This window comes from Bos grunniens, chromosome 14 (assembly GCF_055505025.1).
Source record: "Bos grunniens cultivar Pamir isolate PY7600 chromosome 14, Bosgru_T2T1.0, whole genome shotgun sequence".
Classification (NCBI taxonomy): domain Eukaryota; kingdom Metazoa; phylum Chordata; class Mammalia; order Artiodactyla; family Bovidae; genus Bos; species Bos grunniens.
In genome coordinates, this window is record NC_141178.1 from 7,914,272 (window position 1) to 7,933,952 (window position 19,681).

Sequence of the window (19,681 nt, forward strand, 5' to 3'; positions counted from 1 at the left end):
ACATTTCCAATCCATATTACAACAGTAATTTCTGTAATTTGGTGGTGGCATCACCAATTCAATGGACATGAGTTTGAGCAAACTCCAGGAGATGGTGAAGGACAGGGCAGCCTGGTGTGCTACAGTCCGTGGGGTTGCCAAGGGTCAGACACAACTCAGCAACTGAAGAACAACCACCACCACAGCAAAATGCCCATTTTTCAATAACAGCGCAGTTCTTCATAACCCCTCACAAGAACACTGGAGTCTGAAGCCCTGTTTTCTACTCTGCTTTCTGTCATGAACTTTCTGTGAAGCCTGAGGTGAAGTCATGTCCACCAACATGTCCTCAGAGTCCTCATCCAGAAAAGCATTGATCTAGATTATGGTTAAATTCCTGACACTAAACATACAGACTGAGGGTAGGGGGCAGTGTGCAAAGAGCAACAAACTCAACACTTCGCTGTCACCTCTCATATGAAATCAGTCAAAGAAGTTTCAGGAGAAAAAATGTATGTATGTTTTAACTGTTGAATACAAATAAACAGTGTAAATCCAAAAATTAACTTAAGGCTTAAACACAAACTTAAGTCTCTTGGATTTGTGTTTTCTCAGTCATACCAACTCAAAACTCTACCTGGTTTATTACAATTTCTGCTTTTGTTATAGAGTGATCTCTGCATCATGACTATTCTTCCTCTTTCTCAACTGAAACTTCACTCCAAATTAGGGAACAACCCTACAGCAGAAGGCATACCTTAATCCTAACCTGTCCAGAGAAACGGAGGGAAAAAAGTGAACTGAAAACGGAAGTGAAAGACAGTCAGGAAGGTAAGTGCACATGTATGTGTATTGAGGGCGGCGCAGCTGGAAATGAAGCAGCGGAGAGGAAACAGATAAAAGAGGAGAGCAGAAAGAAAAAAAAAGGAGATAAATTAATTCACCTGCTTTAGACCTCTACAGCTGAAGGTCTGTACAACAGGCGGAACTCACGTTTCTGAGGAAAGCGCTATTCCCCCCCTATCCAACTGTATTATGAGCTGCCATTCAGGGACCCCCAAAATTACCTCCAGCAACAGGAACAGGCATGTGATTCAAACTGGGCTAATCGGAAAACCTTTCCTGAGAGTTTTACATAGTTGAACTGGAAGTGTATGCATATGGACAGAGGGAAGTTATTTTCTCCCAGAAATGTGGTAAAGAAAAATGGTTGCCAGCTGATAGAAAACCCACACCACATGGAGAAAAACGATCTGCAGCAAGAGCGAAGGAAGCCAACCAAGAAACAGAAACAGAGATGTAGGTAAGAGAGAAAGCTCTGCAGAGGTCTCAGTTTTAATACATCTGCAGCTGCCCCAGGTTGACTCAGTCAGCCCTTCTGCACAATCTGTGAACTATACTGCTATTTTCCAATGCACCTCCTCTATCGCTCAGGGTAGGTCAAATTAGCTTTCTCTGCATGAACAAAAGTCTAGAATAAAATGCCCAAAGTCATCACAAAATTAACCAATTTTTTTTGTTTTGTACAAAAATTGATTTTTGTCTACCTAACCACTGTGATCGGAGAAGGCGATGGCACCCCACTCCAGTACTCTTGCCTGGAAAATCCCATGGACAGAGGAGCCCGGTAGGCTGCAGTCCATGGGGTCGTGAAGAGTCAGACACGACTGAGTGACTTCACTTTCACTTTTCACTTTCATGCATTGGAGAAGGAAATGGCAATTCCAGTGTTCTTGCCTGGAGGATCCCAGGGACGGGGGAGCCTGGTGGGCTTCCGTCTATGGGGTCACACAGAGTTGGACACGACTGAAGTGACTTAGCAGCAGCAGCAGCAGCAACCACTGTGATATTCATGCAAATACTACAATAAATAACTCAGAGAGTCAAACTTTCAAGGAAACTACCAAGAAATATTAAAAGACAAACCCATGCTAAAATCAAGGAGTAAAGAACATTAATAATAAGACCAAATTTCAATTTCTCGTCATGCTAAAAATGCTCTGTAGTCGTAACCAATCTTAATTTAAAGGCAATATACAGAGATTCTAGAAGTAACTATCCTGGATAAAGCAACTAGGATTTTAATTATTTTAAAGGCTAATGATGGAGAATTGAAAACAAACGGGTCTTCATTTCCCCTAAAGTCACATTAAAGCCAATGCATCTAGCATCACAATAATTATTTAATACTACTTTGGAAGAACTAGTCAGTGCAATTACCCAAAAGAATGAATTAGAGAAAAAGTGAGGAGGTATAAATTATCTTTGCGTATAAATGACATAACCATGTACTTAGACAAATGAAGAGATTCTGCAAAAGGATTATATGATACAATATGATTTATTTACTTAAAATTTATATATAAATTTACTTAAAATAATATATAAAAAATCGATAGCTTTTCTTTAAATATAGAAGTTCCCATTCTAAATAGCAACAGAAAAGAAAAATATTAACTCCTTGTCTATAGAAACCTGCAAAACACTACTGAAGGGAATAAGCAAAATCGCTTGATATTTTCCCAGGAAGGTTTAAATAGATGAATGGACAAAATTATACTCAGAAACTGGCTAAGACATATGTAAAAATTAGTATATAATTAAGTGATTAAGTGAAACTCGCTTAGTTGTGTCCGACTCTGTGATTCCATGGGCTGCAGCCCACCAGGCTATCTAGGTTGGTCATAACTTTCCTTCCAGGGAGTAAGCATCTCTTAATTTCATGGCTGCAATCACCATCTGCAGTGATTTTGGAACCCAACCTAGACAGCATATTAAAAAGCAGAGATATTACTCTGCCAACAAAGGTCTGTCTAGTCAAGGCTATAGTTTTTCCAGTAGTCATGTATGGATGTGAGAGTTGGACTATAAAGAAAGTTGAGCCCCAAAGAATTGATGCTTTTGAACTGTGGTGTTGGAGAAGACTCTTGAGAGTCCCTTGGACTGCAAGGAGATACAACCAGTCAATCCTGGAGGAAATCTGTCCTGAATATTCATTGGAAGAACTGATGCTGAAGCTGAAGCTCCAATATTTTGGCCACCTCATGTGAAGAGTTGAGTCACTTGAAAAGACCCTGATGATGGGAAAGACTGAAGGCAGGAGGAGAAGGGGACGACAGAGGATGAGATGGTTGGATGGCATCACCGACTCAATGGACATGAGTTTGAGTAAACTCCGGGAGTTGGTGATGGACAAAGAGGCCTAGCGTGCTGAAGTCCATGGGGTTGCAAAGAGTCAGACACAACTGAGCAATTGAACTGAACTGAACAGAGGAGACAGATTAGAAACATATTGTTGCAATTTATGTCAAAGAGTGTTCTGCCCATGGTTTTCTCTAGGGGTTTTATAGTACCCAGTCTTACATTGAGGTCTTTAATCCATTTTAAGTTTATTTTTGTATACAGTGTTAGAACATGTTCTCATTTCATTCTTTTACATGCAGCTGTCCAGGTTTCCAAGCACCACTTACTGAAGAAAGTGTCTTTTCACAATTACACATTCTTGCCTCCTTTGTCGTAGACTAGTTGACCATAAGTGTGTGGGTTTATCTGTGGACCTTCTGTCCTGTCCCACTGATCTATGTGTCTATTTTTGAGCCTCTATTATTCTGTTTTGATCACTGTAGCTTTGTCATACAGTCTAAAGTCTCAGCTCTGTTCTTTCTCAAGATTGTTTAGGTTACTCAAGGTCTTTTGTGTTTCCATACAAAGTTCAAAACTGTTTGCTCTCATCCACAAGAAAGAATGAAATAATGCCATTTGCAGCAACATGAATGGACCTATAGACAACTGATCATATGAAGTGAAGAAAGAGAAAGACAGATATCATATGGTATCACTTATATGCAGAATCCAACACATGATACAGGTGAACTTATTCACAAAACAGAAGCATAAAAAACAAACCTATGGTTACCAAACAGATAGCAGAGGGTCAGAGGATAGACACATTAGGACCTCGATTAATATATACTCACGACTATATGTAAAATAAAAAACAAGGACCTGTATAGCACAAGTCACTATATTCAGTATCTTGTAATAACCGACAATGAAAAAGAATCTGAAAAAGATCTATATATGAATGTATATATATATATATATTAAATACTAACTTAACTATACTTCAATTTTCAAAATGGTTTAAAAAAAGAAAAAATATGAGAATCCAGCAATTTCTTTTTAATCCAGCAATTTTTTATGTCAGATATTAAAGGTATTTGAAGAAGATTAAAACAATGTCTTTTTTGACTACTGTTCTCTTACAAAATTTTTTTTCATAAAAATGTCATCTGTGTTAATATATTAACTTAAAGTTGGTTTTAAATGAATTTCTAAATAAATGTTTTTAAATTGTGGCAGGTTTAATTGTCTAGAACTGTAAACACAGATATAAATCACACAATAAAAACTTTCAGGGGTTTTCAGTAATTTTAGGCCTGTATATGACCTTTAGTTCGACTGCTGTGCTAAATCAAGACCACAGTAGATAAACCTGGAGCTATGAAGCTAGAAAGAGGGGTGGGGTCTGATCATGACAGGTCGTGCAGGCCACGAGATAATATACTGAGTCCAGAACAGGGATACAGAGGCTCCAAGTAGAGCTGGAGCCAAGAAATGAGAAATGAACAGACTCTTCAGTCTGTTATAGGAAAAGGGACATGCATACAGACATATTATAGGAAAAGATAAACATACATGTTATAGGAAAAGAGAAAACTGATTAGAAGTAATTAGTGAAAGGCAGGAAGTTGGGGTATTGGTGCCCACTCTTTTACTATTAGAACACATGAGGAAGGTGGTGCCAAGTCAGAGAAATCACTGACGGAGGGCATTGTGGATACATTGGTGTTTCTCCTCTTTCCGTATTGTGTCTTCTTTCTTTTTTGTATGCTTGGTGACTTTTATTATTGGAGGTCGGGCATTGTGAATTTTAACCTATTAGGTACTGGATTTTTGTATTCCCATATCTCTTACTGAGTTTAGTCACTAACAAAACGTTTGCTCCTTTAAGGTCTTGTTTTTAAGACTTTTAAAGCAAAATTAGATCTGTTTTCTAGGGATATTTTTTTCCCCCAGTACTGGAGCCTCTTGATGAAGGTGAAAGAGGAGAGTGAAAAAGCTGACTTAAAACTCAACATTCAAAAAAACTAAGATCATGGCATCGGGTCCCAACACTTCATGGCAAATAGATGGGGAAACAATGGAAACGGTGACAGGCTTTACTTTCTTGAGCTCCAAAATCACTGCAGATGGTGCCTGCAGCCATGAAATTAAAAGATACTTGCTCCTTGGAAGAAAAGCTATGACAAATGTAGACAGCATATTAAAAAGCAGAGATATTACTTTGCCAACAAAGGTCCACATAATCAAAGCTATGGTTTACCCAGTAGCGATGTATGGATGTGAGAGTTGGACCATAAAGAAAGCTGAGCACTGAAGAATTGATGCTTTTGAACTGTGGTGTTGGAGATTACTCTTGAGAGTCCCTTGGATGGCAAAGAGATCAAACCACTCAATCCTAAAGGAAATAAATCCTGAATATTCATTGGAAGGACTGATACTGAAGCTCCAATACTTGGGCCACCTAATGTGAAGAGCCAGCTCATTAGAAAAGACCTTGATGCTGGGAAAGATTGATGGCAGGAGAAGAAGGGGACAACAGAGGATGAGATGGTTGAACGGCATCCCCAACTTGATGGACATGAGTTTGAGCAAGCTCCAGGAGAGGGTGAAGGACAGGGAAGTCTGGAAGTCAGTCCATGGGGTCACAAAGAGTTGGACACAACAGAGCGACTAAACAAGAACAACAACTGGAGCAAGATGCTTCTGAGTCCTCTGTCCAACACCCTGTTAATCATGAGGTTTCTCAGTGTGGCTGGTGAGAATGGACACTATTCCCAGCCCTGTGTGGTTTGCAGGCATGGCCCCCTCCGATTCTGCTGATTGATTCTCTCCTTAGCCTGCACCAGCTACTTCAAAGGAAGGTGCAGATCAGGTCTTAACTGAATGCTCAAGGGGAGTGCCCTGCGGATCTCCATGCTTTTACCCTACAGAATGCTCCTGGTATTCTGACTTGTGAATTCCAACCTCCTTGATTTCTCCATACGCCCAGCTTCATCTCCTTGATTCAGGGAGTCTGCTTGGCTCTGTCTTCCCTGTATTGTCACCTGGAAACTCTCCCAATGAAGTAAATTGACATGAAGGCTCATTTTGGGTCACATCTTTCAAGGATGACTATCCTTCCTTACCTGACGTCCAATGACTTAAAACCCACTGTTTCATGTGTTATCCTTTTTTTTTTTTTAATTTCAGCAAGAGATAGTAAGTCAGAAGCCTAAAACTTATCTTGACCCATTATCCTTTACCTCTTTAATCTTAGAACAACCCTTGAGTTGAGTATTATTACCTCTATTTTACACATGAGAAAATTGGAGCTCAGAGTCAATAACTTGGCTCACTCAAGTTCACTGAGCTTTGGTGATACAGCTGATGTTTAAGCATTTTTTCTCAAAGTTCTTGAACACAGCCATTATGATACACTGCCTATAAAGGAAGTGAGAGACAGCTGAATGAATATTTAACACTGACTATGTTTTATAAAATCACCTTTGTAAATTGGTTTAGAAATAGTCTTTCCTTAAAAGGCTAATAAATGGACCAAGTGATCCTTGAAAGCTATACACAGCAACAAGCTTAAGGACTGAAGTTTTGTTACATCCTTAGGTCAACCACCAAGATGAAGTTCTCACTCCCTCTCCAATAAAGACAAATATCAAGCCTATTCTGAAACAGCGAGCTCTGAGTCACTTTATCTATCTGAAATGATCTATCTATAAGTTCTCTTTTACATTACAGTAAAGGAATGTATTGGACTTCCTAGATCACACTAGTGGTGAAGAACCTGCCTGCCAATGCAGGTAGATGCTGGAGACAAGGTTGGGTCAGGAAGACCCCCTGGAGGAGGGCATGACAACCCACTCCAGTGTTCTTGCCTGGAGAATCCCATAGACAGAGGAGCCTGGCAGGCTACCGTCCATAGGATCACAAGAGTCAGACATGACTGAAGCAACTTCACACACACACACAAAGAAATATATTAGAAGTGATTAAATAAACATGTTTCCTTGTAGCTTCTAGCCAATCAAAGCAATACATAAAAATAATAAACTCCAGAACTCATGACAGTCAGCAGCCATCCACATAAACATTCTTTCCCAGCAGGACACTGGAACACAGATCTAACAGGCTTTCCTTTCCATGTTCTAAAACGTTCTATTCTTTTTATCCTGGAATGTAATCAGATCTTCCTAAAACCTTTGAAAATCACACTTACTGTGAGGGCATGCAACATGACAAATAGTTGAGGAATGAGATGTTATGATTAATTTAATGTTATATATAACTTAACTATTATTTGCAATTGAATATAGGTTACCAATTTTCTATGAGTAAAAACTTATAAAAGGTATTAAACAGTAACTTTATATTGAGTACCACATAATCAACCCTGAATCAACAAATCAAATAAATAACAGTCTATTCAGTTTTTATTCCAGGTAAGTCTCCATACTAGGATGGATTTCACATTTTCTTTATGCACGTCAACGATTCCTTTTCAGTTTGGAATATGCAACATGTGAACGATGCAAGTGGATTACACTGTCCCTACTGGAAACCCAGGAGTTAATTCTTGCCTGTTAAGACTTGGTTAAGACCCTGGGCTTCACAGCCAACCTGCCTGCTTTGATTCTGAGCTATTTCACTTCAGAAGAATCCAGAGCTATGTGGCCTTGGCAAGTTCCTCAACATTTCCATACCTCAGATTCCTCAACTGTGAAACAGAAATAGTAGTACTAACTCACAAGATTGTAATAAAATTTAAATGAGTTAAGAGATATGAAACAGAACACTATCAGGCACATAGCAAATGCTCAACCAGTGCTAATTAACATTGCTTTTATTATCATCATGTTTGATGAAATCAGTTCCAGGCACGCCCATTTTACTGGTTATTTGGACCTTGTCTAATTAGAATATTATGCCAGCATATAATTGCTTCTATATTCCCAGTTAGAGGCAAGAATGAGGAAACAGATAAACCCTGTTCTTAAGAAGGAAACCGCTTGGGATTGTCTCAATACTGTCATTAAAAAACCTGTGCTATAGTCAAGCAATAAAGAACACAAATCCACTTTATGAATGGTCAAAATAAATCAAAGACTGTTTTAGTAATTTGTCTGAGTCACCCATGGGACAAATAATTTCACTCCATCTACATAGTAAGTAGTAAGGAGCAAGTCAGTAAGTCTATGACAGAGCTGTTGTAATATTAAAACACGCAGATGTCCAAAAGAGTTTTATCTGAAACCGCAAGAGCTTTTTTATAAGTTGATTACCAATTTCAGGCAAATCATTGAGTGTACAGTGGATTCTGGAAATTCTTTGAATCTATTCTGCCTTATCCACAGTGAAAAAGGAGAGGAGTAAAAAAATGTGACTTCTTATAAAATTTTACCCAATTTCCAGGTCAAGTGTCCTGTAATATGTCTAAAACATAAAGTCCCACAAGATTCCAACTAGAAAAATAACAAGTAGGACCACAAGAAGGAAGTGGCTTGCAATTATTTAAAGGAGGAATAAATGCCCAGGTATTAGAAGCCTCACATTCAAATGCCTAATTGCTAAAAACAAGGTGAACGTATTAACACATGGTATGAATTCAGCAGGGAAAAGTTTATGGAAAAACTGCCTCCACTGACATGACTTGGGTCTGACTGCTTCAGCCACCTGCAGAGGCCCGCTGAATGCCACTGACATCACCGCAGGCGCGTGCAGTTTGGAGACATGAAATCAAGTTCATAAAAGTATCCAGCTTCCTTGAAAAAAAAATGGCAGTTTATTCTCTCCTAGTTTGAGCATGACTAAAACAAGGACTCATTGGAAAAGACCCTGATGCTGGGACAGATTGAAGGTGGGAGGAGGAGGGGACAAGAGAGGATGAGATGGTTGGATGGCATCACCAACTCGATGGACATGAGTTTGAGTAAACTCCGGGAGTTGATGGACACGGAAGCCTGGCGTGCTGCAATCCATGGGGTCGCAAAGAGTCGGATACAACTAAGTGACTGAACTGAACTGAACTGGAAACAAGGACTGTAAAATCCCATTCCGGTGAGTAATCTATTTGGGTTTGTTTATTTTGTCATTTGAGTACATCATTCTAAGGACTGTCACTCCTGAGAATATCCGTCTGTGGGTCCATGGCTTACTTCATTTATCCGTATTTCCCTTAATTGACAGATGAGAACCTTTAAAAATCTAACTAATGCTTGTGAGTAAATTATAATATCTTCATTAAATGTTAATATCCCCCAATGCATTAGAGACTGCCCCTTTTTGAACCCCCGCTTATGGAAAAATCTGCTCATCTGAAAACCTGTTAAAGCTGCCTACTTAGAGATAAAGCACTGTTTCACACTTCAGTGGCTCATTCCTTACATATATTATAAAAGATGAAGAGGTAAAACCTATATTTTAAAATGTCCTTTCATCAAAAAATATTCATTCAATAAATTCCCCTGGTAAATATTAAAAAATAAAACAACCATAGTCTGATAAGTTTCTAAAGGCAGATTTTTGCTACATATAATCTAAAAGGCATAGTCAAATTAGATTTATCCCTCCTTTAATCTATAAGACTACAATCATTTCATTCATTTTAGTTAAAGTGAGAATACCAAAAGCACCTACAGTCACTATTATGGATAGTGCTGACTTATTCTACACTTAAAAGGGAGACATAAAGCAGCCCTACATTATAACCATCTTTGTCATATTGTCATGCCCAGAACTCCCCCCAAATTCCCCCAAAAGTATTAATTTCCTTCTTAGTTCATCAAATATGTAATAACCGGCACCAAGTGGCTATCAGTAAACCTTTAAAGCTCACACATTCAATCATGAATCATTCATTGATTTCCTTAAGCTCCCTATGATTGGCTATGATTCATTTTAAGATATCTAATTGCACCTACTGGCCTTGATTTTTAAACCAACCTCTCCCATTGGAATCTTTAAACAGCTGACTAGCTCCCTCTAGCCTTCTTTTGTATACTACACCCACAGGTCACAGTCAAAGGTTAGGGGCCTGCTGCGGGGTTACTCTCACTCTCTTGGCTAAGCTTATTACCCTGGCTCATCAAGATATTCCACTGATCCAAACCCAAGGAAGCACAGCGCCAAAAGGTAGTGGTGAGACTAACACGAAGAACATCCATTCAGAGCGCTAAGTGATAGGAATCAACAGTCAAACACAATTGCATAAATAACCTCAAAATCTATAAATGACTTTCCCAAGGGAAGAAAGCAAAAGAAAAACATCGAGTGTCACATCTATTTTTACTCAGCAAGTTTATCCTCTTTACCTGGAATATGTCTGCTGTCTGCATAAGCTGCATATTTCATAAAACAAATGCAGTCAGATTTTCACATTCAAAATCAAATGTGAAGAACTAAAATAACCCTCAAAGAGCCAGGTGCCAAAATTATTTTCCACAGTGGGCAAAAGGGGCATACAGTATAAGCTCTTCATTTCACTATAAAACATGCATATATATTTTATATATAGATAGATGGATTTGAATTTTGAGGCTCCTTTCCCCCCCAAAAAAACTATTTTGATCTCACTCCAACTTGCCTTTTTACGACTGAAGTACCACTTGTAGATGATATGTATTTTTCAAAATAACATCAAGCCATGTTTTTAACATTAAATTTTTAAAGTTTGCTACCTTGGCCAAAAATTGATTTTCAAATTACATATAATTTGCTGCCAGTGTTTTTACTACTCAGCAGAAGGCTAGGATCATTTCCAAAATGGAACGCCCTGTGTCACTACATATGATAACAAATGTTAGATTTAAGTTGCACATTCTGTATTTCCTCATGATAGGCATTTCAGTAAAAAAAAAAAAAAATCTGAACACTCTACGTTGGCTGTCTAGTTGCCCCCAAATGTACACGGTAAATACGTACAATTCCCCTCTCTGGCTATATAAATTGAAGGTTGGAAGTGAATACAATAGAACATCACATCTGGAAATGGTTTTAGTGACAGTTAATTGTCATTTTGCCCCAGATCAAAGCCATGTTGGTACAAGAACCAAAATTAAAGGCCATGTCCCTTGACCCTCTGTTCTAGGTCTCCATTACCCTATATTGCTAGTTATCTTCTGTTCCCAATGCGACATGAACAAGTTGCTTTATTTTAAACTGTACTGTCATTGAATAAACCACTTTAATCTTTTTTCTGCCCATCCTCCTCCTTCCCCTATTAATTAAAAAAAAAAGACTTATGTTCTAAATTTGGGATACAACATAGAGCTAGCTGAAGTCATATATCAAATCCCACCCCTACTGTGAATAGGAAGCACTTGGGCATTGAGTCAATTAAAATAAACAGGCCTACTAAATCATAAAGGCCTATTTCTTTTCCATGGTATTAAAAAAGATGAACAGATTTCAGCAAACCCAGTCTTATAAAAGAAGGTGTGAGCTGAACTTGACATTCTATGATAGTAACAGATGACAAGACAAAATGTGAAAATCACATTCTTGAACCAAACTGTCTAAGAAAAACCCACGGGAAGAAAATGTACCGATGTGAGCTTGGTTGACTTTCAATATATTACATTTTGTAAAAATTTAAAAAGTATTAAAATCTTCCTAGACCAGCTGGTATATTCTAACCTGATAGACTTTTCTGTAATTAGATGCTATCATGCCAAGTACCTTTGAATCAGCATTTATTTTCACCAATAACATCTAAAAAGTTAGATATCTATCCACTATCTGCCAAATATGATGTACATCTCTTCATTCAATCATCACAATAACCCCCTACGAGAAAAGTACTGTTGGTATCTCTGTTTTAAAGACATGTGCATTGAGGCTCACATAGACTGTCTTGTCTGTTACTGACTTAATCATTAACTTGCAAGTAAAAGACCTGGGGTTAGAATTCAGGCAATCTGGCACCAGAATATGAGCTCTTTTTAAAAAAAATTTTTACTTGATTTACAATGTTATGTTAGTTTTTCACAAAGTGATTCATTTTGTATGCATATATATATACATATATACATATACATATATATGTACATATACATATAATATATATTCCTTTTCAGGTCATTTTCCATTATAAAGTAGTACAAGATACTGAATACAGTTCCCTATGCTATATAGTAGATCCTTGTTGTTTACCTACTTTATATATAGTAATGTGTATCTGTTAACCTTAGACTCCTAATTTATCCCTCCCCTTCTTTTTCCCCTTTGGTAACCATAAATCTATCCTCTATGTCTATGAGTCTCTTCCTGATGTGTAAATAAGTTCATCTGTATGAACCTGTGCTCTTAATCACTAACTATAGTCCACCACAATAAAAATGAGCTGATGGATATAATTACATTCACAGATATATAAAATAAATTGTGATGCAATGTGACATAAAAGAGGACAATCTCAATTTTAAATAAATGTGCTAAAGCCTCAGAAAGCTCCTGAAGGAGCACGATGAAGTAAATCTTTCTCTTTGACAATGAACATATTTAACTAATTGATTCAAATGTCCAGTGTCTCTTTTTGCAGTCCAGAAATAAGTTCAATTGGTCATTTACCAAATATTCTGAAGAGGTACATTTTGAGTAGTACTCTGAAGTAAGTCAGGCCTTAAAAATAAATTTATGTAAAATAACTGATTAATCCAACTTAAGAGAATATACTTATACCACTGAAAAAGTGCATTGAAATTTTCTTCTGTTACTAACCTGAAACAGCATGAAAAAGAAAGAGGAACTTTAGCTCTGTCACTTTTAACCTGACTCTAAAGATTAAAAAGTTATTACTGAAACCAACTCTATTCCTCCTTGAAAAGGAAGAAGAGACTAAAAAACAAAACCCAGCTGGACAGAGGGATGGGCTTGGATGGTTGTTCTTTGTGGATTTCTCGGGGGTGGTAAGAGACAATATACCTCACTCGTATAGGCTCATCTGTAAGCATTTCATGAAAAACGCTAGATTTGGGCAACCTGACCAAGAACACTGAATAGAGAAACACACAGTTAAGGTGGAACACGCAGGAGAAGCTGAGGATCCTGAGGACAAGTGAGTCTTCTGGTCTCCTGGTCACAGTTCTTGGCCCTGATGACATTCTGAATGGCCAGCACACTTGGGATTCCAAAGCATGGAATCTTGCTGCAGGTTAAAAACCTTAATGAATCAGTTATGCAGCACCTGCTATTGACTGGTATAAAATTGTTACAGTGGAGAATTAAAGGATATGGTTAGAGTACCTTATTCAAGGAGGCTGACCAGATAATGTTGTCACCATCCTTCCATTAGCAAATAATGCATGTTGATTATTTAAGCAAGTGAAAACAAAAACAGGAAAAGGTCCCAAAATCTGACATTTTAAAATCTGTAAAATACAATTTTTTACCTCAGAAATGTCTCACCACTAATTACTGCTAAGATTATACGCAGTACAAAGCTAATCCAAGCAAACTCTGAACTTATAGGTAGATTCAGATAAACCTGAGAAAGGTAAATAAATACTAAAGAAACATACTGCAAGAAAAATGTAGAAGGATTACGCTCACAATTCATAGTATTTGTCATAGAATAGCCTTTTGAAATCTAGAATCTCTCTTCTTTCTTTAAGAAAGAGACAACACAATCAATTTTTGCTTTATCAGGTTTTTTATCTGTGCATCATTCAGAGCATCACGTTTTTATTTTACCATTAAATTGGTTTAAAATAAATTTCCTCACTAGAGGAATAATGTGTGCTATTATTTTTAAAAAATAAAGAACATGTTGTTCACATAAATACTTAACGTGACAAACTATGAAAGTTGATGATGAAAGTTATTGATTATGAACTATATTCTACCTTAAGTTTCAGGATAAAAGTGCTTGCAGTCTTAAGGAGTTCTAGAATCATTAGAATTTCCACTACAACAAGAACATTATTCTAGAGACAAAATGACTTTTTAGAATGTAGAGAGTAACTCAGGACTCTTTGTTAGCAATTTAGCTTCTACTGACTAATGAACACCTCTAATCAAAAGACAACAGTCTTTGAGTTTTAGTTAATATTAACAATGTACCTCCTTTGCATCATGACAATGATTACATAGAGAAAGGCCCACTCCCCAAAACTGGATCCAATGATATACAAAAATCAACAAAGGTATACAGCAATGTTAACATTAAGAAGTGTTCTACCTGAAGTATATAAGGAGGGGAATTAACTGAATGTCTTCCATAGTACTACTTCGGGTAGTGCCTCACCCTTCTTCTTAGCTGTAAGAGATGTTCCTTTTTGCTTCTTAAAAACAAAACACACACACAAAAAACAAAATGCACTCTTCCTCTGTAACAGGCTTTCATCAGCATATTAACAAATATCTCCTGCTTGAGTAATTAAAAATTTCAAATATTTATACTCTCAAAAATCAGACAGGAAAGAAATAACATGAATAGCTCTAACCAACTTAGTCCCACCTAGTGGGGAGGGAACATAGGTTTTTAAACCTTAAATTGTAGAAAGAAAAAATATGGGGGGTCCCACCAATTGTAAAGTTCAGCAAGAATTAAAGCATTGTAATTGCAGTTGTCAGCACAGAAAGCTTCTTTTAGAAGCTTCGTTCCAAATGTAATAACTTAGTGTGCCTGCTGGCAAAAAAAATCTTATGATACAAGCTTCATGCATGATCGATACCATTACTGTTTATTTTAAGATGGTCCACCCATCAAATAAAGCATTCTCAGTGTAGGTTTTGCAACCAGAATGGGAAACACTATATAAATGCCTTTTTTGAAGATGTGATGGATTATTTTTCCCATTAGTGTTTCCGACCAAAAAGAAACATCTAATACAAGTGAATCAGACAGAAATTCACGTCAGAAAACATCCTATCCTCCTGTGTTTTTTACAGTATGCTGAATTAACTAGCATCTATCCTTACGATTTTTAAAAAATAAGAGATTATTATTACACATATATAAGTGTATAAACCCAACTAATGATATGTTCAAATGCTTTTTAAAAAAACTATTTGGGAATAATGCAAACTCTGAAACATAATCTACTTTAAATCTTAGAAAATCTTCTTTGTATCAGACATAGCACACGCCTCTTATCTTTCATAATTAAATTTTTGCACTGTGTAATAAATATGGATGAACTTAAATAATCTCCAAATGGGGGGAAAAAAGCTACTTTTTCCATGAACTACTTTTAAACATATATCTTAAAGAAAGAGAATGATGGAAATTCTAAAATAAAATCTTGATTAGCAAAATCATAACTTTTTCTCACATAATAATATCTTCTGGAACTGAATGAGAGATTCAAACTATGAACAAATACAAGCCCAGTTATGTTTAGGCTCAAAAGGAAACCTAAAATAATCATCAGTATACTGATGTTATTCCAATAATCTCTGAAAGCAAATCTAAGACTTTTCCAAAACAGGTAGCCAAGAACCCAAGCTCCCCCTTCCTTTTCAGAGTGAGCAAGATAAAAACTAACGCCTACTTTTAACCACCTCCCAACACCCCACCTCCCCACCAGCACTTCAACCTGAAGCAATAGGCCCTTCTCTTTATAACCTTATAAACAGCAGCTTGCCACGTTCATTCCTCTAGTCTATGAACTAATTACTTCTTCATTTCCACATTAAACTGTCTCTTAAGTGTTAGAAACAAAAATCCATCTGTGGCATGCAATTCCAAAAGTTCAAATTGGCAACCAAGGAAAGTGCGGACTTAACAGTTCCTTTCCTCTTTGTATTCAGAAAAACAAAGTGGTATTTTTCAAAGGATTTTGGTTTGAATTGGGGTTTTGGTGTAATATGATCATACTTAATATCTGCAAAGTTAGCTTTTGATGAATGCTCTTACTTTTTCAAATACTTTCTCTACCATCACTACATGCAGTCCTAAGAACAGTTCATACAAATGCAGAATTATATTCAGAATATGCCCTCACATATACCATTTATTATGCACACTTTGTATATAAATCTGTTCTATGAAACATGGTCAAATACTGTGCAACAGGTTCTGCTGTTGTGTAAACACACACTCGCAACAAAATGACAATAAGCTTTGAAGAGTCAAAGATATAGGGGGAAGAAAATCACATTAGTCTTCAGAGACTTAATCATAATTCTTTTGAGGTGACTGAAGATCTAACCAAAAAGAGTATACTTTGTCTTTACAAAGACAATAAGCCCTTCTCATTTGTCTTCCGCCCTGTAGGTGATAAACTGACTAAAAACCAGGTGTATACAAGGTTCCATTGATGCACTGAATGGTACTGGCTTTAGTGCTGAGTTGATGACAGGAAGGGTACTTTGGCAGAGCTCTGACAAGTCGTTATCCTTAAGTTCCCTTTTGCTTTGTGTCTGTCGGTTCCCAAAGCTATCCACGTAAAACAAATGGCAATCCACATTCTCTCTGTTTTGCCATGAGAGCGTGAAATCCAGTTAAAGACACACCTCAGAACTACTACACTGGGTCACATTTATTTTCACTTGGCGGGGGAGGGGAAGAGAAGACACTTTAAAATGAGACGGCTTTCATGCCCTCTGTGTAGCCAGATCCAGTTACAGTGTATTAAGTTATGTCTAAATGAGAAAAAGATTCTGTCTAGGCAAGTGTTTTATCACCCAGCCATATTATTAAACAGATCAAGGATTCCCACGCTCTCCTCTAGACTCTTTGATTTTTAACCTCCTTTGTTAGGCACAAAACACAGGGAGAAAGATTTCAGGAACAATACCAAGGCAGCAAGCACATGATGCCAAGCAGTGAAATCTGTGTTACCCGAGCAGAAGCAGCTTATTTATCACCAACTCAGACTGCTTTTATTCGACTACACGTTTGCTCTAGGTAGGCGTTCGCCTCCTTCCTTGGTAAAAAGAATGGACTGGCCACGATCGTGTCTTTGAGCGCGCAGCCCCGCGCTTTGTGCTGCCGGGGATAACGGATTCTGTCTCAGGCGCATCCATCACCTAAGACGCAGGGAAACTCAACACGGGTCCCGGCGGCTGGAAGGGGAACAATGTCTGCAGACCCCGGCGGCCGGGGTCTACCGGGATCCAGGGAGCGGACGGAACGGTCCGGGGAGCAGCCCCGGCGAAGGGGAAGGAAGAAAGCCCCGGCGCTCTTACCTCCACATTGAAATACTGCTCAGTTCCGCACACGGTAGCACATAAAATCCAAAGCAAGGTTTGCAAGTACAATATCCCCGAATGGTGCACGAAATCCAGCCGTCTCCCAGTGCTGGAGGTGAGTACGCTCATAGTGAACTGTGCCTCCGCGGATGGCCTGAATCCCCCCGGGCTTCTCGTCTCTCCCCGCTCCTGTTTCCTCTCAGAAGTCCTCGGTGGGCGAGGAGCCTGCAGGTTCACCCGACGCCGGGCAGGGGAGGGGACGCGGCCCCCGCGCCTGGCAGCCCCGGAGAAGCCGCGGCGGAGGCAGCTCAGCAGCAGCTCGCCCTCACCATCCTCGGGGGCCCGTGGCGCCCAGGTTCCCCCGCGGGGCCGCCTCTCGGCTCCGAGTCGCCGCCGCCGCCTCCAGCCCGAGCGTCCACCGCCCCCGCCGCCGCCGCCGCCGCCTCCCGCTGCGGGCAGGGCCTTGCCGCTCCGGCTCCCTCGGCTGCGCCGTCCCTCTCCCCGCGCCCTCCGAACGCGCGGCCAGAATCTACATAGCTCCGCCTTCCTGGGGTCCGCCCCACTCCCGGGCTCGGCGCTCGCGCGCGCGCGCGTATACACACACACACACACACACACACACAACCGGACACGCGCACACACACACATATCTGCACACGAACACACAGATACACACACACATCTGCACAGGAACACACACACACATCTGCACACGAACACACGCATACATACACACACATCTGCACGTGAACACACACACACCTGCACACGAACATACACATACACACACCTGCACACGAACCTACACACACGACCGGACACGCACACACACACAGTCACACACAGACACACATCTGCACACGAACACACACAACCGGACACGCGCACACACACACATCTGCACACGAAAACACACACAACCGGACTCGCTCGCGCGCACACACACATCTGCACACGAACACACACATCTGCACACGAACAGACACACATACACAAAACTGGACACGCACGCGCGCGCTTCTTAAAGGAGCCGGCTAGTAAAGGGGAACCGCGACTGTACCGCACTGCGAGCAGCTACCCCGGGAGAAGGGCCCGGGTTGAAGCGCGGTCGGAACCCGACACCCACAGCCGATCCCAAGGCGCGCATCGGAGAACTGGGAAGCCAGGTCCTTGGATCTCGGCCACTCTCTGCCGAGCACCGAGAAACAAGTGCGCCCCTCCCCTGGCAGGGGCTGGGGGGCTCCGGCGGCGCCCCTAGTGTGGGCTGGGGAGCGGCCCGGCCCGCGGGGGCAACCGGCACCCTCAGTCGGACTGGCGCCGGGAATCGGGGGAGCCCCCGCATCCCTGGGCGCCGCTGGGGGCGCGGGTCCGGGGCCCGCTGGCCAAGTTTGAGGAGCAGGAGATGGCAAGTCTGAGGCGGCCAAAACTTTGCTGGCCCCCGGGATCAAGCCTGTGGCCTGCTGCCCCCGATTCCCTCTGCCATCACTACTGCACCCTGCCTTCGGGGGCTCCGCCCGGGGCGGGAAGAGGTCGGGCGGGGGGCGAGACGCAAACCTGGTTTCGGGAAAAGGCGGCGGGGGGTCGGGGGTCTAGAGGGAAATCCCGGTCAAAGGAAAGGCTGGCTTGCCAAAGATGCTCTGTCCCGGGGGACCCAGGGACACACTGGACCCCAAAGAGGTGGTCCAGGTGTTCACAGAAGGCCGGGCCAGAGGGGGCGCGGGCAAGAACCGGGACGGGGGAGCCCCGGGGGAGAACCGGGTCGGGAAGCAAAGGAGGGCGGCGGGCAGGGGCGGGAGCCGCGAGCGGGGAGAGGCTGGCTGCCCAGAACGCCGAGAGCGGCGGGCAAGACGCGGGGGCTGCTGGCACGCGGGCCGCGGGGTGAGGCCGCGAACAGGGGCGGCAGCCGCCACCGGCCCTGGGCAGGTGATGGTTAGGCTCCAAGAGGAAGGGGGAAGGGAGACCCGTGCCAACAACTGCGCTTCTCCGGGGCGGCCAGCAGAGGGGCAGAAGGGCCCACCGGAGAGAAACACAGACCAGGCTGAAAAGGGAGGCTATGCCAGGCATGACAGCTAACTCGGGGGTGGAAGGAGTTGACAAAGCAGATTTCATGGGTGAGCTGGTAAAGGAAGAAGTTGAACTGCAAGAGGTCATGCAGATGGAAAATGTTGAAAAACACCTTGCCAAAAAATTGCATTGGACTGTAATCGTTTGTATCCTAAAGAGAAACAAAAAGGCTGAGGATTGGGACTTTTTGAGTAATGCTTTAAAAACTCTAGGATACATGAACCGGGCTTTCCTAGTAGCTCAGTTGGTAAAGAATCTGCCTTCAATGCAGGAGATTCCGGTTCGATTCCTGGGTCGGGAAGATCCCCTGGAGAAGGGATAGGGTTAGGGTTGTTCTTGAGCTTCCCTGGTGGCTCAGCTAGTAAAGAATCCGCCCGCAATGCGGGAG

At 40.9% G+C, this 19,681-nt stretch overlaps 1 protein-coding gene across 1 annotated transcript in view; it reads right to left on the minus strand.

The window, feature by feature from the left end:
* Positions 1-17,742, minus strand: part of MMP16 (matrix metallopeptidase 16) — a 397,127-nt gene extending 379,385 nt beyond the window's left edge. The window contains exon 1 of the mRNA XM_086335241.1: positions 17,227-17,742. Within this exon, the coding sequence (XP_086191367.1) occupies positions 17,227-17,358 (132 nt within the window). The 5' untranslated portion in view covers positions 17,359-17,742. The remainder of the gene's footprint in view (positions 1-17,226) is intronic.
* Positions 17,743-19,681: the final 1,939 nt, after the last annotated feature.